Genomic DNA, 26186 nt, shown 5'->3' on the forward strand with positions numbered 1-26186 from the left:
CTTACTGGGGTGCTGTGTGGTTTCCGGGCTGTATGGGCATGTTCTAGCAGCATTCTCTCCTGACATTTCGCCCGCATCTGTGTCTGGCATCTTCAGAGGATCAGCCCGGAAACCACAAATCGCCCCAATGATTCCGGCCGTGAAAGCCTTCGACAATACAAGAATTAGTTTAGCCCCAAAGTAACTTAAAGAGCTAGACATTTCCTCCAGAGAGTCGAAAGTGTTATGAAATACGTATGTCTTGTCACTTTGGTTGTTTCTGGTAAATAGGCTTTGGCAGGACATTTTTTAAATAAAAGCTTTCCAAAAGTTGTTCAACTGGAGGAAACAATGGATACCATGAAACCAGTTTTGAATGCTCAAAAGTTCTGCAGTCTTTCTTCAGCTGCAGTGACTGTCCCGTAAGAGGATATCACACTGATTCAAGATTAGCCAAAAACACTGTAGGCTTTTTGACAGAAACGTAATCACTTCCTAAACAATATGTTATTTTTTTTAAAAAAATAGATCACATTCAGTAATTGGAAGCATGAAAGACCGAAGTAAGTTCCAGATTTCTCAGAATCTTCTGTCTCCATCTCGGTAAGTGTTTCTATGCTTGCAGAAGAACCTCACACAACCCTCTCTTTTCATTAGCTGGGGGTAGTTTTGTGTTGAAACACATCAACCGCTCATCACAAAATGAGCTTAGGCCCATAGCAGCTTCTCTCTTCATGTGCTATCTCTACAATGGATCCATACTTATGAAACAAAGGCCTGAATGTTATGCAGCAACCCATTAATTAGGGTTGCAAGGGGTCTGGAGAAACATGTCCTGTCTTTTTGACCTTTTACATTCATGAAAATAGAAGGTATATGTTGTCTTACAGCAATAGAGGCAGCATGTCGTTCGCCACTTGTTGTCTTACAGCAATAGAGGCAGCATAAGTCACTTTCGGCCAGTGAAGAGTAGCCAGAGGCAACTTCTGCCAGATTGTCTCCCTTCCAGCCCTTTTTTTATTGACAGTTACAGGTGGAAAATCAAACAGGAGGCGTGCAAGGTGGGGGAAGCACAACACAATGGATGGGACAAAAGAGGCACAGGGGATTTGAGACAGGGGAACTGGCACTTGCACGTGCACACATTGGAGCCAGAGAGTCTGCAATGTCAGCAGTTTTCTTCAGAAACCACCTTTGGAAGGGAGAGGTCGAGTCGCGACGCGGTGAGAGGCCTTTTTTTTTTTTTCAAGCAGTCTATTGTTGTAATAGAGGTGCCCCCCCTGGATGTTGGGGGGCCCTTTTCCAAGCAAGGTGGTGCCATACTTTCGAGAGTTCTCCCGGGCAAGCCTGTGAGACCCCTTTCCAAGCAGAATGACTGCCTGCACTTTCGCGGGAGCCTCCCAGGCCTGTATGCCCCTAACAGGGTATAATTGTCTGTTTCTACCACATATCCAGCTGACCTGATGTGTAAAAATAGACATAAAGGTAAACTCTTTATCCCATTTTTCTTAATTTGAGGTACTTTTATTTGACATTTTGGTGGAGATGCTGAGGCTCTTGGGTAGATGTGGAAGCTGAGTTAGGAAATAGTCATCTAAGGCAGAATTTCTTTAAGGAGGATCTCATGGGGTTCACAAAGGTATTCCAAAGGGTCCGTGGAACTATAAGGAGAGAGGGTGAGCCACTGTTATGCCCATTCAGCTAATGTAGATACACAACCTTGTAAGACATTGTGTTGCCCTTACACTCTCAGCAATCATTTGCAACAGCATTTTCCTGAGCTGAGAAGATAATCCAGTTGTGAACGACTTACCACTGCTAAACTATGGCTCATCATACAGAGATGGATGGATGCAGCCGGATGCAAGGAATCTTCACTTCAGGAGATGAGAATGGAATGGGCTTCCCCTCTTCTTTCAAAGGCCTATTTCACTAATACGGCCCATAGTCACTTAGCTTCCAGGTTACCACAGAAAACTAGCCAGAGAACTCTCTTATGGATTGCTGGGAACCCAAAGCTCACACCTCGGAATCCCAGTTCTCTGAGTGGTTTTAATGAGGTGCCGTCTTAATACAGTCCATCCCGAGAGATTGCTTCCAGGGTAAGCAAAGGAAACTGAAGAACTGGACTTCAAATCCTGTTTTCCAGTGGAAATCGAGTTTCACCGCGAGAGCTGATGCTCAGCACTGACAAGCAGACCGGCAACCTTCAAAACATCCTAGAACGTTGAAAGAGCTAATCAAGCACGCAGAATGCGTTTCGGCTCTGAATAACACCCCTCAAGGTGCATTATACCTGCAGAGGCCAATGTCCGTCAGCTTCTTGGAGGAAATGAAAGATTAAAATGTAATTACATGAATGAACTTAATAAAATTAGGATCTCAGATGTAGGATTATTGGCCTCCAGGTGGGTACTGGAAATTTCTCGGAATTCCAACTCATTTCCAGATTACAGAGACCACTTTCCCTGAAGGAAACAGCAGCTTCGGAGGACAGCATCTATGGCAGTGGTGGCGAACCTATGGCACTCCAGATATTCATGGACTACAATTCCCATCAGCCCCTGCCAGTATGGCCAATTGGCCATGCTGGCAGGGACTGATGGGACTTGTAGTCCATGAACATCTGGAGTGCCATAGGTTCGCCACCATGGATCTATGGCGACACATTTCCAAGGAGCTATCACACCCCTCCTCAGATTTTGTTCTCCCCAGTTACCACCCCAAAATCTCCAGGAATTTGCCAAGCTGGAATTGGCAACCCCACTCAGATCCATGGTAGCATCCACAACAGTCTGTGCCAATCTTGAAGTTTTGAGTGTTTGAAGTTGTCACTTGATTCAGTCGTGGTAGACAAGGTAGCCTTCATTTAACTATTGGTGCTTGAGGCAATTCTTTTCTTTTCCAGAATACAGTTTATACCCGGAACACACAAACTACCACTACAGAGCAGGGAGTCTCAAGATGTGAGTAGAACAGATTTTTTTTTCAAGTTATGGTAATTTCCATTGTTTAGACCAATGATTCCCAACCAGGGTTCTGTGGTACCCTGGGGCGCCGTGAGCATGTCCCAGGGGTACCAATTTTGCAATTACTAGCAGCCCCTTCCTCACTTGTTGCGGTGTCCTTCACCCGGTGCCAACAAGGACATGGAGCTGGGTCTAGGGACCAGGACCTAACGCAAGAGTTGTCGAGTGGCCACTTCCTACCCTGACAGTGCTTCCCGTCACCCTGGGAGGAGAAGGGGGGGTCGAGGGAGTGTCAGCAGGCAGAGGGGAGCGCACTGGGAGGGGAAGGTGGGGGGTGGCAGGGGCACTGTGAGATATGAAGAGTGAGGTCAAGGGTACCGTGACGTCGAAAATGTTGGGAAACACTGGTTTAGAAGAAGTATTCTGACAGTTTTCACTCCTTCAGATAGCCAAGGACTTCACACAGCTGTCTCCTAGCTTTTATCTGGCTCATAAGAGAGGGCAATTCTTATACGAAAAATCATCTGACACATCCTTTTCCAAACCTATTTTGCCCAGGTAATCTGACCAAAGAAATAAGAATATTGATATGTCTGGAATGCTGGGGTGGGCACTGTCGCTGAGGGCATAATTTTTACATGGCCGTGGATGGTAATTAATAGTATTTGGAAATTAATACCTAATAATTAAGTACTAATAATGCATGGATGGGAACAAATGATAGCATTCAGGTAGTACTTTTGCAATTCAGTCCTAACCAGAGTTATTGTTACCGCAGCCTGGGCAGCAATCAGAAATTGAAGCCACAATATAAAATCATAATAAAAGATGTATTGCTGTTGAATAGAGTTTCGTTCAGTAGGAGAGAAAAGGCCCCATAAGGCACCAGTCAGGGCTCACGGCCAAGGCTGACAAAAGACACTGGACACAGAAAAATACAGAGATCTTATAGTAATTTTTAGAGGTTACATCATGGATTGAGTCATACAATAAAATATGTATCCATCAAGGGTCATTAAGATCCATTATTCTTCATCTGAGATGTCTGGGTCTTATCTTTGGTCAGGAAACACCTCTGTACAGCCATCCTCTTGATAATGCAGATGTTTACCTGCTGGCTCTTATGCATATTCACTTTGATGTTCCGCCCTGTATCTGGCTGTCAATGGAGTACTGTTTGAAACTACTGATTGGGGAGAGACTTTAGAATGGCTGAGCAGTTTAAACAATTCCTTTGTGATTTCCCCCAGTCCAGTGCAGGAGAATTCTTTAAACACTTAACTTTCTTGGGTTATCCAGCCAGTCGAGAAGCTTTCCTGGGTGTGTGTGACAATCACTTGGGGGCTGTGTCATAATGCAAAGAGGTTTGTCTGACTCACTAACTATCTGCATTCTGTCTCTCTGGAGATGTCAATTTCTTCTTATGAAAAAAATGCCTTATGACAGTGATGGCGAACCTTTTCGAGACCAAGTGCCCAAACTGCAACTCAAAACCCACTTATTTATCGCAAAGTGCCAATATGGCAATTTAACCTGAATACTGAGGGTTTTTACAGGTTCCTGTGGGTTTTCGAGACTCGCCAACGTGGCCGTGGGTCTGAGTGGATCTTACTCCCATCTAACGTTTCCACCTGCATCTGTGGCTGGCATCTTCAGAGGTGTATCACAGAGGGAAGTCTGTTACACACTGTGATACACTCTGTGACTTCCCTCTGTGATACACCTCTGAAGATGCCAGACACAGATGCAGGCCATGGACCCTGTGATCCATAAGCAGAGAAAGCTTGATGGGGAGGGAGAGGGAGGTGAAGGCAGCCACCTTCTCCCTCAGGCAGAGGGGGTTGCTTGCTCGGCGGCGCCAGCTCCCGTCCTGCTGTCGCCAGTGCAGAAGTTGACCCCGAGCAAAGGTCGCCGCCGCCAAGATTCCCCTCCGCTGCCCAGGGAGAAGAGTGGCTGCCTTCTCCCCCAGGTGAGAGGGGAATGGGCCGGAAGCACGACTACTAACGTGGGAGGAGGAGATTTGGACACTCGCGTGCCCGGCTTAAAGAGACCCTCCCACAAGCGTGCCACCTGTGGCAAGCGATACCATAGGTTACGGCTTATCCACGGTCTTATGAAGAAATGTCAATTTCTTCTTATGTTTGTTCTTATGTTTCAACCAGCTTGCAACTTAGACAATGCATTCAGAGAATAATACATTTTACAGCAGGAAGGAAAACCTTTACAGAAAACCAGGGAATAAACCTTTTAATTTTACTAACTACATTATATGTGCTTTCTAAAATCATATTACATGTACCGTCATTTTGGCTCATCTCTCTGGCTACATTATGACCTAATGCAGAGGTATTCGCAGCAATACCAGAGCACTCAAATAGGATCGTGATTCTCTGTGTTGTTTTCGCTTGAGAATTGACCACTCTGTGCTTTACACCCTCACTCCCACACGCAGCACCCTATTGTGCCCACCCCAAAATATGTTGGTCACTGCATCATTACAATGTTGCCACTCAAGTTGGGACAGGAGGGGAATGCATGTTGGCAAAGGAATACATTCACACACGTCTGATGGTGAAGTACTGCCCACAGCTTGTTTAATAATAAAAACATGACATAGGAGCAAAGACACAATGTGGGAGTGGATCCAACACCAGCGGGTGGAGTGCAGAAGAAAGGCCAAAGAACTATGCGGCCTGGCTTTTAAAACCACATTGGATTACTCTGGCCCAACTCACCAGCAGCCGCTGCAACTCCGAGCCAGCCACACAACAGCCACCGGCCAGAGGGGCGAGCAATTCGAAGAATTCTCCACCTCTCCCCTAGCAGCAAACCTGCAGTCAAGCTTGGAGGTAAGTCTGTGCTGCGTTATTATGCTATCACACAAACTGTTTGTTTTTTAAGCTAGCAAAAGTCCTCTGGTGGCACGGGGTGGAGGGGATGGCAGAGAAATAAAATGGCTTCCTTGTGAGAGGCAGGAGGTTCAAAAGGGCACACCTTTCCTGTCTACACAGTCCGCTTTCTCTGTGAAGGGTGAGGGAAAGTTGCACTTTCAGTGCTTTTGGGGATTGTGGGGATTCTCTGATCCGAAGGTGGGGTGACTGTCAAAGAGGAGGAAATGAGTGCATAACTCTAGAAACCTTGGCATGGATAAGGGCCATAAAATATTGGCTGCATATACATTTTCTAGTGGGATCCAATAGCTATATCTCCTCTGCTATTTATCAGACTTCAGCTTTATTTCCAGAATGGTATACTTTTGATCTTTAGAAAGGTTGAAATGCTACTCCGGTTTCCCCTTGGGAATCACTCATATGCTCACAAAAGGTTGGAAGCCTTCAGACTAGTTAAAGAATAGGCTCTTGGATCTTGATTCTTCATAATTTGACCTCGGGTGTGCTGCCAAGACAACCTGTTCTCCGACTACATTATTGAAATCCCATGCGAGTGAAGGAATTATGGCAGCATATCTTCGGCTCATGCTGATAAATCCCACCCAGAGGAGAGCCTTGGCTGCACCGTAAGATATGATAATGTACTGCCATCGAGCAGCTCTGCTGGAGGGAAGATTTAAGAATATGGGGAACGTTCCTAAAGAAGTTTGTTCATGTGATAGGACTACGTCCCAAGTAATACAATAAGGATACGCATAGAAATACATGGAATTCCATTTTCTGTGCAATGATTCTCCAGTGGCATGAGTGTTATAAGATACCCAATCTCCTGAACAGCTCTGATGTGCTCTTTTGTGAAAGACTGTTGCAAAATTACCGTTATACTGGAAATTAGTAATTTTTAGCAATTTTAACTGTATTTCTTAACCTTGTTTTGTTTTAAAATTTTGTCCCGTTTTATATGCCAATAAAGGCTTATGTTGTGCATAACGAAGCATCAAGCCCAAAGGGCAAGGACCCTCACTCCGAAGGAGACCCCAAGTGCATAAATGGCCCTACTTTCCTGTCTCCAGGAACAAAAGATACGAATATATCATCCCTTTTGCCATTCTGATGAAATGCAATGAATCCCTGGGTGCTTTTCTTTCATTAAAAATATTTGGAAACTGTCAGATGTGTCTTCCATGTAATATTTAGCCATCTGAAAGGTAGAGAGAGACCTTTCAGTGATACTTTAGTGATGTAATAAATTCTGCTTTGTTGGTGGCTTCTTTATGGGTTTCTGTATTTTTCCTGCTGCCCACTATAATAAATAAATAACAGCCCGATTTGGGGGGGGGGGGGCTAAATCTGTCTGTTGAAGTGGCACATGGCCTCGTCGGCAGATTTGCCCTTCCCAGGGCACTTGCTCCGGCAGAGAGGCGAAACAGCCAATATGCGGCCACCACGGCCCTCCCCAGTGCTGGAACGTAGCTTCCCTGTAGCTTCTCATTGCTGGCAGAGGAAGGGACCAGTCACCGGGGAGGAGTTTGCCCCGTTGTGCCAACAGATCAGACAGCTGACTTATGCCACCAAAAACGTGGGGTAAATCTATTCTGCCTGATAAGGGGCTTCCTAGCAATGGGGAGGCTTTTCAGCTTTTTAAGCCCCACCATGCTGCCAAGAAGCCTCTATGGAAGCGGCGCCACAGTGTCACACTGCTGCCACAACTTCCCACTCCTGAGTTTGGATGATGCTGCCCAAGTCATTCTGAAGCGGAGATCTTAGTCAAGAAGGATAATAGTTCTATCAGGGATCTGCAACCTGCGGCTCTCCAGATGTTCATGGACTACAATTCCCATCAGTCCCTACCACCATGGCCAATTGGCCACGGAGAGCCGCAGGTTGCAGACCCCTGTCCTAAATGCTTGATTGCCATGATCAGCTAACATTCTGCTTACAGAAGCTGTGCTCATGGCAGTAAACAGAAATTCTCCCAATATTCTTCAGCAATCTGGAGACCCACTTCAGGATATATCACCTTGAGCTCTGTGCTTTTAACTGATGGACACTCACCCAGCCTGTGAAAGAAGAATGGATGTCATTGTAGTGTATGACAAGTGTAGACAAGCAACAAGAGATATAGCAAACTTATTGTAATGGTTAAAGCTGCTTTACAATGTGAATGTGTTCTACTGCCAGAAATTATTCCCTAATCAGCATCTCTCTCTCTCTCTCTCTCTCTCTCAACTCTTTCTCCAAAGTACTCCGCCTAAGCAGCAGACGTAAGTAATGTTTCTTATTCACCATCTTGCTGGTTTTGTGCATTATAATCACAACAAATGGTTAAGAGCAGTGGACTCTAATCTAGAGAACTGGGTTTAATTCCCCACTCCTCCACATGAAGCCTGCTGGGCAACCTTGGGTCAGTCACAGAACTCTTTCAGCCCAGAGATGCAGGCAGTGGCAAACCAGCTCTGAATATCTTTTGCCCTGGAAACACCTTTTAGAAGGGGTGGGCTTATTAGTAAGTTAAGCTTTTTTTGCGACTTGACAGCCCTTTCCACCACCAGTCAAAATAATTTATTTCAGCCTTGCTCTTTTCCTACTGTACCCTTTCTGGGATACTGTTTTGACAAGACTTTACAACAGGCCATGGCACATTATTATTCCTGCTGAACAGAACTGTTGTCCTGAGGTAAATTGGATCATTGTGTGTGGAAAAGTTTCAGTAACTGACAAATTCAGGTCATGCACACATACACAAACGCCTCATGAGCAAAGACAGTCCATTATTAATTTTCATTGGCTCTCTTCCTTCTCCTTCAGCAATGTGTTTATTGAATTAAAACACTTCTATGCCTCTTTCCACCCAAATTAGGGTCTCCCAGGGTGGTGAACAACCAAAATAATTATAAGAAATTTAAAGATACACACATAGACACAGACACATAAATAAATGGGAAAGAGAGTCGGTGAGGAACTGACAAACAAAATAGAACAAAACTGGTGGAGGGCAATAACAAAGGTGTCAAGCAAATCTCTGTTTGGGGTGTTGTTGTGTGGTTTCCGGACTGTACGGCCATGTTCTAGTAGCATTTTCTCCTGACGTTTTGCCTGCACCTGAGGCTGGCATCTTCAGAGGATCCTCAGTGATTCCGGCTGTGAAACCCGACAACAATACATTAAATCTCCCTTTGTTTTGTAAAGCAGAGGGTGGAGGTGGTTGTGTTTCTTCTAGCAGCCTTCCTTTTTCACTCACTTTACTGAGCAAAAGGAAGTTACCATCCTCCAGGTAAGGCCTGGAGATAGCCTAGAATTACAGCTGAGCCTAGATTAGAGACATTCCCTTGGAGAAAATGGCTACTCTGAAGGGTGGATAGTATGCAGTGGTGGGATTCAGCCAGTTCGCACCAGTTTGGTAGAACCAGTGCCTAATTTTTTTTGTTGAATTCGGAGAACCGGTTGTTAAAAGCAGCTTTCAGAGCCCCAGAGAAAGCCGGGGAGATCTGTCACTGAGGCTGCTCTGAAGCTGCCTAAAAGCTCCAGAAGAGAACCCTCTCCTGGGAAGCAAGGGGGGCTTTCTCAGGAGCAGCCCGGCAGGGGCAAGGCCCGTCCCCCCCCCCACCCTCACAAGAAGTTCCTCTGTGGCAGGTAAGTGGGCAGCGGAGGGGGGGGGGTGCAGCGGAGGGGAGTGTGTGTGGAGGGGAGAACCCAGAGGTGGGATCCAGCAGGTTCTCACCAGTTCCTGCCGAGAGTGGAGTTACACACTATATTGTGTGTGCCAGAGGAGGGGTTACTAATTGGCCCTGCTTTTCCTTTAGAAATTCCATTAGGAATCCAAAAATCATTGGGGAAGTCCTGTTGTTTCCTATGTGGCTGGTTAAAGCTTGAAGGCAGAAAAGCGGGAATTAATTCTCCCTGTTGGGCTGTTTTAAAAACATGTTTTTAGAAATATGGTCAAGTTCCTTACATGTTTAAGAAAAGTATCCCTTCTTTTGATTTCTAGAAACAAAGGAATTAGAAAGTATTTGGAGAAGTATTGGCAATTATTTGACAGGCAGTCAATTAGAGGAGAAGAAGTTGTTTCTGTTGGCAGCAGATCGATAGGACTTGCTATAATGAGTTTAAATTATATGGACAGAAAGATACCAGATGGAAATTAGGGAACTTTTTTTTTTTTTTACAGTAAGAGCTTCTTTTTTTACAGTAACAGAGAAATTATTAATGCCGCACTCTCGAATGCCCGGCCACACGCCTTGATCCGCTGGCGTGATCAGCCAACCCCATTGGTGCTCACGCCACTGTTTGAATCCCACCACCATGGGAACCTGTTACTAAAAATTTTGGATCCCATCACTGGCCGAGAACCAGTTGTTGAATTATTAGAATCCCACCACTGATTGTATGGCATTATACCTCATGATGGTCCCTCCCAAGGCAGCCAGGGCTGGCAGTGGCAACCCTAGTGAAAAGAACATCATCCCAGAATCCAGTGGAAACCTTTCATGGTGATTTCTGGTTCTCTCAGGGTTGTTGGTCTTTCTGACTTGATATATTTGGCATCATCTTGCAGCATTTCACAAAGGTGGCATGTCTTCTTGCAGGGACGACATTGTGGCTGACTTAGTGGAACAGATTTCAGAGCTCACTGGCATTGTGGAACAGCTGCATCGAGATCATGAAAATTCCCAGAAAGAGGTGAGTCCTTTCAACAAGACATATTCTGGCCAGCTTGCTGTATTTCGAGAGGAGCCAGAAAGCAAGGCACTTTTAAAAACTCATTGGGAAAAAAAGAAGAAGATCTTTTAAAAGTAAAGGCCGGATCTCCTTAAGATAAATGTAAAGAACTGGAGTAAAAATAACCGTGGTGAATCCATCAGTGGACCTTTCCCCACTTCTCCTGCTGTCACTGCCGCCATGCCACCAGTCTCTGAGTGCAAGCGTGGCATCCCCTGGCACACGCATCCGGCTGCCCATCGACCGCTTCCGCGCTCTGAGAAGATCATCCAAAGGCTCGCTTTCCTACGTTAAGCGCCAGGGGATGCACGCTCACTGAGCCGGAGCACAAGAGGGGTGAAGGCCGGGGCTAACGGCTCGCTGTTGCAGCCCTGACATAGGCTAAAGAGTGTACAGATGGTGGGACTGGCAGCTACTTGGCGGAGAGTAGCACGAGGGCCTTAAAGGTGAGAGATGATGGGGGGAAAGGGCCAGTATGATAAAGAGCTTCTACTTGCTTGCAGTGAAGTATTCTGGCAGTGCCATGTAAAGAGCACTTGTGAAATGGTGCACTGGAATAAAGATGAGTTGTCATTTTATTTTCCCAGCTGGAGGATGATATGGAAAAAAAATACCATGATCTGCAAGAAAAACACGAGAACGAAGTCAGGTACATTGTGGATTTTATTACTACACCCTTTATTCAAAAATATTGTAAGGCTCTCCTGCTCCATGGGCTGCAGGTGAACAAGAAGTAGTTTTAAGAGAAGGATTTGAAGCTTGCAGCCCAGTTCTATGCATATCTGCTCAACAGTACGTCCAAACGTTAAATGACTCCCATAGAGGGTTCAGAGAATGTGAGAGACGGCAAAATGTTGCTTTTACACAAAGAAGGGATTATTAAGTGTTTTCCTAAAATGTAAGACTATAGTAAGTATTTTCACAGATGAACATATTTTAGTGCACAAATATAGGCGTTATTTAGAAGTCACAAAGAATATAGCCTTCACAGAAAATACAAAGGTTGTTGAACACTGACTCTAATTTAGCTTTATAAAAGTTTCTGTAGAGTTCATATAAAGTTCACTTGAAAGATGTTAGAAGTCCAGTTGACTCCACGGTTATCATGTCTCCTCTTTTGAAGTCGGTCAGGAGGGGAGCGTAGTGACCTTGGCAACAGATAGAAGTATCTTAAAGTTTGTTGGCTAATTGGGATAAAGCACACCTGCTCTGAGATCATATCCCACCTGAACGATACTAATTGGAACAGAAGGAGAGATTAATGGCTTGACTGTCATATCTCCTTCTTTGAAGTCCGCTAGTAGAAAAAGGGAGTGTAATGATAACATGTGCTTGCCAGTATACTTGCTCCAATGAGTTGGCAGGAAAAAGGGTTTAAGAGTTTAGTAGGAGAAAGTTCATAATACATTTTTTACGTTTAAAATGCTGCTATATTGTAACTAAGTAATGGAACTTAAAGGATATGTGTATTTTGAGTGTGCTTTGTGAGAATCTTTGTATAATTCCTCTCTTAATGTGGCAAAAGGAAATGTCTTTTTTTCAGTTCATAAGGCAGTTTGCTCCTTTAGAGAAGGCCCTAGATGCTAGCTGGCCTGCAGAAACTCTATTGAGAAATCCGATTAAGCCTTTTAGACCGATAGCTACCAGTTTAATCCAATATTTTGACTTAAATCTTATTAAGAAACATTTTAAGATGCTGCTGAAGCCCGGATTCAATAGTTATAGGAAGGTGGGACAGGATCCAAGTTCCAATTAGTAGGCCTGGGTCCTTGTGTCAAGAGAGGCACCTGCTGATAAGCAACCCTTGGATGAACCTACGATGTCCTAACAGAAAGAAAATATATCATGAAGATACTAACAGGGTTGACACTAATTGCAGGAATTGACCATATAAAGAAATATTAATTGGAGGAGATGCCACCTGGTATATGACATAATATGTCCAGATGAATTGTAATAGGCTAAGCCCTCTTATCTCCTGCCAATGGAGACGAGAGGAAGGGATTGGGTGGTCCTAAAATGGAAATATAAGCTGCTGCACAGCCAGGGAACTGTGTGTCTCTCTCTGAGAGGGCACCCGGGCTTGCAAGACCGAGAACCAATAAAAGCTTTGTTACCTGCTTCACCAACTTTGTCCAGATTGTTTCTTACAAGAACATTATAGAACTGCATCCTCCAACATTGTTAGGCCTGCAGACACTTTTTTGAATTCTGTGAAAGGGTTACGGGCACCACAATATTATTTATTTTTTTATTAATTAGATTTTTATACCACCCTATCCCCGAGGGGCTTCGGGCGGTGCACAACAATAAACATAATATAACATAAAATGGCTAAATCTTTAAAAGCAGTGATAAAACAGTAAAAGCTAAATCTTATAAATACAATACAATAAAATACAATAAAAATACAATAATAAATATAAATGGTGTCCAGCAGAGGGAGGAATGGCAGGTCCCAGACTTGGGAGGTCCTCCCTCCCAAGAGGGAGGAATTGCAGGTCCCAGATATAGAGGGCCATGAGGTAGAGGGCCATGAAAGGGGGGGGGGGGCACCATCAGCGGCCGGTTCCTCCAAAGGTCCGGCAGAACAGCTCCGTCTTGCAGGCCCTGCGGAACTCACCAAGGTCCCGCAGGGCCAGGACAGTTGGAGGAAGAGCTGCCTCCACCAGGATCGGCCAGAGCCGCGGAAGGCCCTGGCCTGTGGAGGCCAGCCGCATCACCGAGGGCCATGGACCACTAGTAGATTGGCCTCAACTGATCGAAGAGGCCATACAGGGACGTATGGGGTGATGCGGTCTCGAAGATACGATGGTCCCAGGCTGCGTAAGGCCTTAAAGGTCAACACCAACACCTTGAAGATGATCCCGAACTCTACTGGGAGCCAATGAAGCTAACACACCACAGGCTGGATGTGTTCCCAGTGGTGGCTGCCTGTGAGCAACGCGCCACAAGATGCTGCACCAGTTTTAGTCTCCGGATCAAACGCAAGGGAAGGCCCGCGTAGAGCGAGTTACAATAGTCTAAGGCAGCCACTGAAGTGGGGAGGTTCCAAGCGAAGCATCATCTTACAACTGACACACCTACATCCAAATGAGTGGTTTCCAGTCTCCAGAGAAAAGGGAGGGTTTGCTTCCTACATGGCTACAGGATGGGGTTGGTTGCCTCTCTGGGTTGGAAAATTCCAGGAAATTTCAGAGTGGAGACTGGGGCATGAGGGGTTTGGATAGGGGAGGGACCTAACACAGCAGAGCATAATACAGGGGTGGCCAACTTATGGTTCATGGAGTTCACTTCCCATCAGCCCCTGTCAGCATGGCCAATTGACCATGCTGGCAGGGGCTGATGGGAATTGTAATTCATGAACATCTGGAGCACCATAGGTTGGCCACTCCTGGTATAATAGCATAGCATAGTCACTAAGTTATTTTGAAATCAGAATAATTTCTCATTTATTTCCTTGCCATTTTTATGATTATCAATGCACTGTTTAAAAACTGATCCTGAAAATCCCTCACACGCATACAAGCAAAAGAACTGATAAAGGATCAATTTAAGAATGAGAACAGGAACTGAGAAACAAAAGCAACTTTGAAGAGCATAAATAATATCCATAAGGAATTGCCCCGAGAAACCTGCTAACCAGGGTGATGCTGTAATTTTCCATTTGGGGGGAAAAACACACCAGTCAAACAAAACACTATAACGGTTGGTTTGTTACAATGGAATGAACTAGTACCTAGTGTGGAAGCTTAGTGCATTGGGTTTCCCATATGTGGCTATACACACCATTTGGCAATGCTTTAACCTGACCTGGTTAATGGAGAAATTTGGATCACTAACAACTATCATCTGAAAAGTTATCTCCTAAGGTCCTAATTCATTATAACAACAAAGAATGAGATCTATTCCATATAAAATCTATTCCTTGTAAAAACTTTTGCATATAGATGTTCGGTGCTTTGGCTGAACATTTTGTATTTTCAACAGATACTTTGTGCAGTGTACCTTGTAGAAATTTAAACCCGCCCTGAGCCCTGCGGGGATAGGGCAGGATACAAATCCAACAAACAAACAAACAAACAAACAAACCAACCAACCAACCAGTGAGGAAGAGTTCCCTGCTGAAACACATTTGGTATACATTATATTTTGTGTAATTAAAAGCTGTACCTGGTCATGGGAAAGCTATTTGTACATGTGAGATACGACATACCCATGTGTACAAGTATAATTTGCCCCCCAAAAAAATTGTACTGAAGGAAAGTACGGTACCTATGCAGTCAAAGTTGATGAATTTTTATGCATGGCTTCATAATTCTGTGATTTACTATATTTTTAGCTTTTTTTGGAAATGACATTGATATTTCTACATATGGAGTGTTCTTTTTTTTTTTCCCCCAACCTCTGCGGTTCCCTGGTTTGTTCTGGGTTGAATTTTTTCTCCTCCCTCCCCTTCTTGCTCGTTTTCAAAACTCTACAATGTCAGGAAAGGGGTGTTCTCACTGATGGCGTGCATGCAGTTGATTGTGCCTGGCAGAACACTGGTTGGAAATGCCCCATCAAATACTCTTAGTTCTGTGCATTGTCTTTGCAGGCAAACTGAAGCACGTCATAAATCAGAAGTGGACACTTTAGAAGAGCAGCATAAGAAGGAGCTTCGGACAGAGAGGGCCACTGCGCAAGAGAAGCTGGGTACCAAAATATACATTACATGTGCATGCTCCCCCCTTCTCAGGTGATCCTTTATATCAGGGGTCTTCAAACTATGGCCCTCCAGATGTCTATAGACTACAATTCCCATGAGCCCTACCACTTGGCCATGCTGGCAGGGGCTGATGGGAATTGTGGTCCATGAACATCTGGAGGGCCATCGTTTGAAGACCCCTGCTTTATATGCTTCAGAAGCATCTGTTGGAAAGGGTACCCCAGATTAGATGGACCATGGCTGTGATCCAGAGGCCAAGCTCATTTGAACTTATGGAGCCAGCAATTTCAGTGTAAGATCAACCACTTGGATAGCCTAACATGTTCAGCTGTGTGAACACTGGACTACTGAGAGTGGCCTGCTGATAGTAGAAGACCGTGGTCCTTCTCTTTTTGCCCGAGGGCCTAAGTACATGTTACATATTTCTCATGTCTCCCTTGGGTCTTGGTAGGGTTGCCAATAGGGTTCCCAACCTCCAGGAGGTAGCTAGAGATATCCCAATATTACCACTGATCTCCAGGAAACAGTTCCCCTGGAGAAAATGGCTATTTCGGAGGGTGGGTTCCATGGCGTTACACCCCAGTGAAGTCCCTTCTTTTCCCAAACCCTCCCCTCCTCAGGATCTACTCCCAAAATCTCCAGGTGTTTCCCAACTTGGAGCTGGCAATTTTAGTTACCAACCTCCAGATGGGATTGGATTCGCAGGGCTGCCAGACCTTTCACTATGAAAGGAGACCTCTCATCAGCAGCTTTGGTTACCCACTGTCACTCCTAGTGAGAAAACAAAGAAACCTGGCAATGTTGATTATACCATAGAGTTTTCAGTGATTCCTAGAGCTACCTTATGTCACTTCCGAGTTTTCCCTGGAAGGGACATAGGGAAGCATCTGACATCCCATGCCCCCCACGTCCTCACCCCCAACCCTCCTGCTAGTTGACAGGCTCTAACCTGGAGTTCTCCAGGAATTTCAGCTGATCTCCAGACTACAGGGAACCGTTCCCAGTGGTGGGATCCAAAATTTTTAATAACAGGTTCCGATGATGGTGGGATTCAAACAGTGGCGCCACCGCACACACGCACCTCCAGTCCCTATTGGGCAGGGAGGTTGCTTTAGTAACCCCTTCTCGGCACTCAGAAAAAATTAGTAACCACTTCTAGAGAAGTGGTGAGAACTGGCTAGATCCCACCTCCGACCGTTCCCCTAGACAAAATGGCAGCTTCGGAGGGCGGGCTCTGTGACCTCACATCCTCACTGAACTTCCTATCTTCCCCAGTCACTGCCTCAAATCTCGAATTTCTCCAGCCAAAGTTGGCAACTTTAGGTTCTTCCAGTCAGACATCCACTGCAAATTCTGTGCTGAAAACTGAATTGCCAGGTGTGCAGGGGGCTGATTCAGATTGGGACAGAGCAGGTGAGAAGAGGGTCATTTCTCCAAACTGAAACAGCCTCAGTGGGGTGCTGTTTGCCTTGTTGGAGAAATCATCTGCGTCCAGGTTTCCCGTATGGTGCAAATAGTACCCCCAGCTATTTCAAGTCAGGAAAATGGTGGGGGCAGGGGGAGAAGTCTTAAACCTAATCCAGTTTAGCCTTCTCATTTTGTATCTGGAAACTGAGTTCCAGACACAATACTACCTTCACACACATCTCCACAAGCAATGAAAAAGTAGCGTGTTATTAGGCCGTGAGATGCAGCTTAAGGTTCAGCCATAAGCAGTGTCTTGATGGGGTGGTGGTTGCTTACTTCCTCATCTTTAGAATGTAAGGACTGGTCTGTAGCCAATCAGAAGAGGAGGAGCAGCAAATATGTTAATATTCTCTGTGACATCCACCCAACAGTTCAGAGATTCCCACACAGAGCTACATAATGCACACCCTGGAGAGCAAGAATCGGCACATTCATTCAATAGGTGATTGACATGATATGTGGAGGGGAAATCCCAAAAGGAAGGAGAATTTTAGAAGAGAGAGCCAAGTTTTACAAACTCTGATAAATGCAATCAGATTTCTGGACTGGTGCTAATTTCTGGGGTTGCCATATTGATGTCTGGCTGTTGTTTGCCACCTGTCAGAGAACCAAATGGAAAGGGAGTGGGTGCGTAACAGAATGTAAAGACTGGAATGTATGACATATTTAACCTTTCTCTTTATTTTCTCAGCTGGCATGCTGAAGGAGTACAAGTACCTGAAGAATGCCTTCCGAGTTTACCAGGCAAGAATTAAATCTCCTCCCAAGACATACCTAATGCCATTGTTGGTTCCTTCCTTGGAAAATACTACAACAAAATACATTCAGAGCTAAAGGAGACACAGTGAGAGATCTGTCAGATCTCCTGTCCTTGAACTTTAGGGTGTAGAAGGTTCAAATTGGAACTATGGCACTAGGAGAATGTGGTAGATTAATCCTTTCCCTCAACTGAAGCCCCTTTCCCCTTCTACTCATCTCATAGTTCTTTGTCACAGTGAGATAAACACCAGATTTGAATCTGGGGAGTTTGGATTGTGAAAATATCAGATTCGATCCAGCCAGCCTTTTCACTTTATCTCAGTTCCCTTTCTTACTACAGCCCCTATCCCATATCTCTTGTCTATCCAGGTCCCATATTAGGGCTGCCAGCAAAGTTCTGGCAACTTATAGGGGAGTGGAGGTGGGGAAAACCTAATCAGTGTCATACCAACACTGCAATGTCATTTGTGACACAAACCTGGAAGTGACATCACAACATTGGAATGACCCTCTACAATTCACTTGTAACTCTATGATTTGACCATAGAGTTTTGGGTGATTCTGGTTATGTGGAACTTTAATTAGTGCCACAATTCTCTGGTTGTGCCATGTTTTCTTCCTCCCTTCCTCCTTCCTGTTGGAGGAAATTGACTCCCTGCTCTACGAAGGAGCTATTACAGAAGTCCCTCAAAATCAAGCAGCTTGTATTCCCGCTACTTTCTGGTCAATAAAAAATATGGTGGCAAACGCCCTATATTGGACTTGTGGCTTCTTAATAGACATATGTAGGTCCAGAAATTCCATACGCTCACCCCTGCTTGTGTTTTTCACCCAAACGTCTGTAGGGTCGTGGTTTGGGGTCTTAGATTCCTAGAGCATCACTTTGATCCAGTTTGAACTAGAAGTGATGTTGTGGTATCAGTACAATGCCAACCCCCTGTTTTACTCCTTCTGCTTCACAAAGAAGCAGTGGAGGCTGGGAAAGTTACTCCTGCCATGATCCCAAGCCAAGCCTTTTTGGGGATTGAGAGATAATCACCCTCCCTCCCTTTCTCAACAGTAGTAAAGCTGGTTGGATCCAACCCATTGTGCTAAAGGAGGGAAAGTTAACACTCTACACATGCTAACACTGGTGCCACAACCAAAACTGGAGACTCCTCATGACCTACCCATGACTACATGAATGCTTAAAGAAGTTTAGAGATTCAAAGAGCAGTCCTAAGTCGGTCTGTTCAGAATCCTACTTAGGTCTCTTCAGTGGGGCTTTGAGAAAAGTGTTTGTATGGTTTGGTGCTATCAGTCATGAAACTAACATAATAAATTTTGTCGAAGGCTTTCACGGCCAGATTCAACTGGTTGTGGTGGGTTTTCTGGTAGATCTACCAGAAATGGCCACACAGCCCGGAAAACCTACCACAACCAATAATAAATCTTGTTGATCCTTACTCATCTTCTCAAAGATTTTCCAGTCCAGGTTCGGGAGTAATCACATTTTCCTTTAGAAAATGCCCAGTGCATTGTAGATGGAACAGTACTGAAGAAGCTACCTGCCCAGAGTAGATACTCTTCATTTCTTAAACAAATGCACGAACAAAGATGCTGCTGCAGGGGGCTTTTCTTGTTTTCTGGCCACAAAATTTGAGTAAAGTGGGGTACTGATTTTGCACAGACATGTTTGGCAGTTATTCAGATTCCTTTCCTATTTTGTAGGACAGCATTTCTGATGAAATGGAAGAAAAATGGCTGAGAAGGCAAGCAGAATGGAAGAAAAGCGAGAGGACCGAGCGAGAGAAGGCCCTGTTACAACAGAGTGAGTATTTTACATATTTGTATGTATTATGCATGATTCCCAGCCCCAGGGAGCCAAATCTCCAGCATTTCTTACCCGTTGCCCTGTGTCTACTGCCTGTATGAAGAAATTGTGTTTACCTGTTGAACTGATACCTGTTGAACTGAACTGAGTCATGATTGGGAGCTGCTAGTTCATACAGTGCCGCAATCTACTCTGATAAATGCATTTGGAATGGACATGCATTCGTGTGTGTGATTTACACATGCAAACAGATAGGTTTTTCAGGATCATCTGTGTTTGGATGCCTCTATTAACTTTATCCTTGGTAGCTTAAGCAAGATATGGCCAACTCGAAACACGTGAATGTTGATTTCTTGTTGAATGTTATCCCCATAATTCCCATTTAAGACGTACACTTGAGGGTGCTTTATAGGATACCAGTGACGCCCTGTACTCTGGATTTGGATGCAGCAATGGCATAGTGATTAAGAGCAGGTGCACTCTAATCTGGAGAACCGGGTTTGATTCCTCACTCTGCCACTTGAGCTGTGGAGGCTTATCTGGGGAACCAGATTAGCTTGTGCACTCCCACACAAGCCAGCTGAGTGACCTTGGGCTAGCTAGTCACAGTTCTTCTGAGCTCTCTCAGCCCCACCCACCTCACAGGGTGTTTGTTGTGGGGGTGGGGAAGGGAAAGGAGATTGTAAACCCCTTTAAGTTTTCTTACAGGAGACAAAGGGGGAATATAAATCCAAACTCTTCTTCTCTTCTTCAGCCGCACAAGGCCCTGTCTTTGAACAATGGGGCTGACAGCAATGAATTCTGAGGGTGAAACTACACTATATGTTGGAATCCAGACTGAATTAGCCATTTTTGCTGAATTCCCCTTCCCACTGCTGATCCCTCAGGATTCTAATTTTCCCATGAGCAGCATTTCGTAGAGGCTGGTGGATTACAGTGAGAGATCAGGGGAGGCTGGAAAGTTCCATTCTGACACTGGAAAATCTTGTCTGGATCCAACGTTACATGTGTTGATGTGGATTATTTTTAAAAAACATGTGCAGCTATTAGGGTAAATTGGATTCACCACCTTAATATAGGCCAAACTACGTATTGCAAAATGTAACAAATGTGGGCAATGTGTATACCAGGAGTTTAAAATGAGACACAGTGCCCACTGGCAACAATGGTGTTACAAGGTATTACAAAGTGCAGTGTGTAATTCCTGTCATAGCCAGTATGCCTTATGTGTCCAGGGCCCGGGCCTCCAGACTTCCCCAATGGCCCCAGCGACCCCATCCCAAGCTGGGGCAGCCCAAGGGGGTGAGAGAGCCAGGCAGCGGTTATCCCAGGCCCAGGATAGCAAAGTTTGTCTCAGATCCCCACCTGACAGGAAGCAGGCTGAGCAGCAGAAACAGCCCGTTCCTTTCAAGAGCCAAGAGCAGAGGAAGGGCCAGCAGAGCTTTAAAGGTGGAGGCCCATGAAGGGCCCAGGCAAAGGGGCAGGCTCAAGGACAGGGCTGCAGAGGAGAAGGATGCTATAAAAGCCTCAGGGAGCCACAGGGTCAGGGAACAGAAACCTAGTTGGTAGCTGCATGCTGTAATGCAAGTTAACTGCCAGCAGTGGCTTGCTGAGGACACCTTGATAATATCTGAAACCCAAGGAAGGTCCCGGAGGGGAGGAGAGCACCGTGGCTGAGGCAACAGTGAGCCCTGGTCATGACATTATGCACAATGCCTCTAAATGACAGCAGGAGATGTCAACAAAAACATACAAGAGTTTCTGTGATGAAGCATCTACGGGCATGTGATTGACACAGAGCCAAAATATTTACACTTTCCTCAGAGCAGTCTTTGATGAAGAAGTTTGAACTTGAGCTGGAAGAGCAGAGGAAGTTGAGTCAGACGCACAGTTTTTTGTCAGACAAGACCTTCCAGAAAGAGAAAGAAGTAAGTAAAGTTTCAAATAATGCAAAAACTGGGCTCATTCAGCAACAAGCATTCGGCAATAAGCATGCTGTGTTTGTAGAGTAAAACTGTGGGGTTGGAAGGAAGGGGCCTGAAAATCATCTTGCTCCAGACTTTGTTAACTGATGGCATGTTCTGAATAAGGGAAGTGCACTGAATAGAACACCATACAGTCCTCCCCATGGGCCATATAACTGACTGCCATTTCAGGTTAGGAAAATAGTGAAGGGGGGAGGGGAACTGAAGCCCCTCCTCTCCCTGGGCCGAAGTGAAAGTCTGAATCTAGCCCAGGGCTGCCAACCTCGAGGTGGGGTCTGGAGATCTGCTTTTACAACTGATCTCTGAATGACATAGATTAGTTCATCTGGAGGATATGGCTGTTTTTTTGGGGGGGTGAACTTTATGGCATTTTATGCAGCTGAGGCCCCTCCCCTCCATAAACCCCACCTCCAGTTCTACTCTTAAAATCTCCAGGTATTTCCCAGTCCAGAGCTGGCAACCCTAATAATCTAGCCCCCTTTGGTTCTTGGGCAGTTAGTTCCCTGCAGCTACCCAGGGAATGGAAACTGGGTTGGGGGAACCCATATTCCTACTCCAAGCAATGGTGGGAAACAGAGGAGGGGAAAGCGCCCGGTGCACTGGTGTGTCCTCCGCCCCGCCCTGGAACGCCCCCACCACACCCTTGGAATGCCCTCACCACACCCCCACAGGAGTGCACACCCAGTGCGTCGCGCTCACCCCTGCCCCCTTGGAGCTACACCTCTGGTGGGAAATGAGAGGTACGGGCATAGGATCCCCCACCAGGGGACAGACAGCCCCTGACCTAGATGCAACTTGTTTCAAAGGATAATGTGTAGTTTGGCCTTAACCAGCATCTACGTCTTCCAGGGAGACATCAGTATGTTCAGTTTCATTTATTTATTTTCTTACTTTATTAGGATTCTATCTTTTTCCCTAATGGGGGCCGAAGGCAGTTTACATGGTTTCCTCCTCCATTTTATTCTCACAACAACCCTGCAAGTTAGGTTAGGCTGAGAGTGTGTGCCTGGCTGAAGGTCTCATAGCAAGCTTCCATGCCACAAGTAAGGATTCGAACTGGAGTCATCCAGATCCTAGTCTGACACTTTAATCAGACTGAGCCAAGCTTTATTGACTTGGCCACACACTATTTGTTCAGCTTTATTGACTTGGCCACACACTATTATCACATTGTACTAATATAAAAGAACATTTCAGAATAGTACCCCAATCTAAAACAAAAGAAATTGGCAGAGTTATATGTTCATCAGTATAAGTCAGACCAATCTCATAATTCACATTAGAGCCACAAAAACAGAGCAGTATTCAACAATAACTATTTTTAAATCCCTCTGCAATGATAAAAAGCTAAAAACTCATCAAAATCTCCATAGGATGCTTAAAAATAATAACCAAATTAAACTTTTATTTTTAAAAGTCTGCTGACTTCTAATTTTCCTACGTCGTTCTCCACTACAATCCAGCAGTTTCCCTTTTCTAGGAATTTCTCAAGCAACATGAAGAGGACTTGGAAAAGATAAGAATTTTGACTGAAAAGATTAACGTAAGTACAGTTTACAGCTTTAAGGAGGTAAATGAAAAGCATTTCTAGAAAGGATTTGTAGGACATTCTGCCATGGGGCCTTACCCATGTCAAGACTAAAGTAGAGTTTGAGAACCAAACAACTGCTATTGGAACATCTTTTAAGAAGGAACAGGAAGCCATTCTGGTGTCTGTTGTGGGGAGAAGGCAGGGATAGGAGTTTGTAAGCCCCTTTGAGAGAAAGGCGGGGTATAAATCCAAACTCTTCTTCTTCAGTGAATGTTCACCTTAGTGTTCAAAATGAACAAAGTAGGTTGAAAGCCTTTCCTATTTATTGAGACAACCCATTGGTACGTGTTGGACGTAGAAGGCAGGTTTTGCAGTCGGAGACATATGTACATTTTTTAAAAAATTAAGAAACAAAAAAGAAGGAACCAGAAAGAACTGAATGGTATCTCTTGAATTAGGTGTGTACATTCTTGAACTATTGCTGCAGCAGGATACAACTTTCAACCCTTCGGGGGAGGGCGGTATAAAACTCTAATAAACAAACAAACAAACAAACAAATAAATAAATCCCTCACTTCGTGCAGTTTCTGCAATACTCCTACTTTCAGACAAATTTTTGATCTTCCAAACAGAGCCTTGCAAATTCAATTTTTTTAAAAAGTCAACTGAGCTGTGATGCAGTAAAAAATGGAATCCAAGATGAAGACGAAGAACCATTGGTTTTTATGCCCCGTCTCTTTTTTACCTTAAGAAGTGTCAAAATGGCTTACAATCACAATCCCTTTCCCAAAAGCAGACATCTTCTGAGGTAGGTGGGGCTGAGGGAGTTCTGAGAGAACTGTGACCAGCCCAAGGTCATCCAGCAGGTTTCATGTGTAGGAGTGGGAAAACAAACCTGGTTCACCAGATTAGAGTCTATTGCTCTTAATCACTATAGTCCTGTGGTGGCGAACCTTTGGCACTCCAGATGTTATGGACTACAATTCCCATCAGCCCCTGCCAGCATGACCCTTGCTTGGGCCAGGGTAGCCACAATGGGGATGAGGGGTAGCAGTGAGCTTGGATCCCACCTTGGATTGTTGCCCACAGACTCAAAATTACTTAGACAACCCTTGACAGCCATCAAAACATAGTACTTTACTCTCTTGGGTAAAATCTCTGAGTTAGCCCCTTGTTTCCATCATAATAAATTAATAAAACTTTTTTTTAAAATGCCTCAAACTTGGTGGTTGAAAACTGGATTAGCTGAGGGGCTGTTAATTGTATTTCTAATAGTATTCCCCTTTATTCCAGATAAATGACAATTTTATTCCCGGTCTCCTGTTAAACAAGAGGGTACTGAATGTTATACTGAATGTTTCAAGAATTGTCAGATCTATGAAGATTAAAATTCATGAGGCATGTTTCTTTCATGAACCCCTCCCCTGGTTTGTCTCTGTACTTATCAAGAGTTAGGTTCAAGTCCATTAGCACTTTAGAGATCACGAAGATTTGGGGTGGGGGGGGTACAGTCTTTACGGGGTCAAAGCATCCTTTGTCAGATATCTCACTATTGGTATCATGGTCAGGCATCTGATGAAAGAAGCGTTGACTCTTGAAAAGTTTATATCCCCCAAATCTTTTTAGTCTCTAAGGTGCTGCTGGAGTCAACTCCAGGTCTTCTACTGCAGACCAGCATGGCTGCCTTCTGTAATAATCAAATAGTCTATATGGACTCAACACTTGCCTTACTGACACTGAGCAGAATGAATCTGAGCCCAGAGGTCACTTGCAACCACCATGGAATCTTTGAACCACCCCAGCTCTGGGGAAAGACGGGGGTAAAGAATAGGTACTCTAATTCAGCATTCCCTGATGAAATACAATGAAAAGTGTGACAAATGTGTAACTATGGATTACAATAATACATAAATCTACCTTTTAAAGATCTTAACTGAAAGTCCTGTTCCAAATACCTTATTTGGGGGAGATTTTGTCTGAGGCTGCCCTACCTTTATGGCATCACCTTCCTCAAAACAGTTCACTGGTGTGCTTTCTTCTTGACTTTTAGATGCTTCTGCAAGATAAACAGTGGCAGACTATGCCTACATTTTTGATAGTGTTACTTGTCTTGGGTTCTAACCTCCCATTTCTTTTGTTTGTTTGCAGTCGTTACATGTTGATATTTTGATCAACTGTGAACATGATACTATAAATGTTGTTAATTAATTAGATAAATATATTTTTGTTGTTGTGCCCAATAAAAGACTTTGGAAGAAGAGGTGAAGGAGAAGAACGAGACTTTGAATGCCATCGCTTCAGCCCTTCACAACACAGAAATAGAGCTCCAGAATGAGGTGAAAATGAGGGAGAAAGACCTCCAGGGAAAATTAAAGAGGGGTTACTTGTGTTACTCTTGAGGCAACAAAAATAAGCAGATTGCACCTAAATGACAACTGGATCTTTATTCCAGCGTAAATTTTTGTGGGGAAGCCAGCTCTAATCCATGAAAACATATGTTAGAATAAAAGTTTGTTAAACCTTTAAAGCAGGGGTGTCCAATCCTAGCCCTCCAGATGTTCATGGACTATGATTCCCATCAGCCCCTGTCTAATGCTGTCAGAGGTTGATGGGGATTGTAGTCCACGAACATCTGGAGGGCCATAGGTTGGAGTCCCCTTCTTTTAGGTGTCAGAAGATTTCAATCTGTTTCTGGAACAAATTTTTAGGGAGGGGTTTAATGTTGACTCATTCCTCTGCGGGATTTTCTGTTGTGTGGTTGCATTTTGGTAGATTTTATTCATAACGCTAGCTTGTATCTAGGTTGGCATCTTCAGAGGTGTATTACAGTTCAGCCACACTGTGTCCAAGTGAGAAGGGAAAGTTTAGTGGGGTATATTGTCCATGTCCCATGTAAACTTTCCCTTCTCTCTTAGACACAGTGTGAAACAGACTTTTCTCTTTGATACACCTCTGAAGATGCCAGCCACAGATGCAGGCGAAACGTTAGGAACAAAATCCACCACACCACGGCCACACATCCCAGAAAACCCACCAGAACCAGTTGAATCCGAATCCGGCTGTGAAAGCTTTCGGTTTATTGACTGGTGCTGGGCCAGGAGAGCAGGGCCAAATCATGAAGGAAATGCTGTGACCAAGGCTCAGCCTAGAAAACTTCTAACAAGCCAGCCCTGGTTCTCCAAAATACTGCAGATGCCCAGAATACTTAACGTGCAACTCCAAAATGGGGCTAATAGCCTCCAGAAACCTCCCCATACCCTTCACATTGGGAACCTAAACAGAATTGAGCCCCTTCACTTCTTTGAAAAGCAGCATCTCCTGTGTGGCAGCTCCCCAACTCATTAGAAATTTTTATGTCTGATGTG

The 26186-nt window shown here is 44.7% G+C and overlaps 1 protein-coding gene across 1 annotated transcript in view; it reads left to right on the plus strand.

Annotated features, from left to right (window-relative positions):
• The window catches only part of FLACC1 (flagellum associated containing coiled-coil domains 1), a 36845-nt gene that overhangs the window by 5060 nt on the left and 5599 nt on the right, over positions 1-26186 (plus strand). Inside the window, exons 3-15 of the mRNA XM_048484461.1 lie at positions 508-582; positions 2888-2945; positions 3394-3506; positions 5566-5797; positions 8021-8103; positions 10426-10519; positions 11146-11207; positions 15156-15253; positions 17425-17477; positions 19203-19302; positions 21130-21233; positions 22771-22833; positions 25068-25157. Of these exons, the coding sequence (XP_048340418.1) occupies positions 508-582; positions 2888-2945; positions 3394-3506; positions 5566-5797; positions 8021-8103; positions 10426-10519; positions 11146-11207; positions 15156-15253; positions 17425-17477; positions 19203-19302; positions 21130-21233; positions 22771-22833; positions 25068-25157 (1225 nt within the window). The remainder of the gene's footprint in view (positions 1-507; positions 583-2887; positions 2946-3393; positions 3507-5565; positions 5798-8020; positions 8104-10425; positions 10520-11145; positions 11208-15155; positions 15254-17424; positions 17478-19202; positions 19303-21129; positions 21234-22770; positions 22834-25067; positions 25158-26186) is intronic.

Source organism: Sphaerodactylus townsendi, linkage group LG02 (genome assembly GCF_021028975.2).
Source record: "Sphaerodactylus townsendi isolate TG3544 linkage group LG02, MPM_Stown_v2.3, whole genome shotgun sequence".
NCBI classification, from domain to species: Eukaryota; Metazoa; Chordata; class Lepidosauria; order Squamata; family Sphaerodactylidae; genus Sphaerodactylus; species Sphaerodactylus townsendi.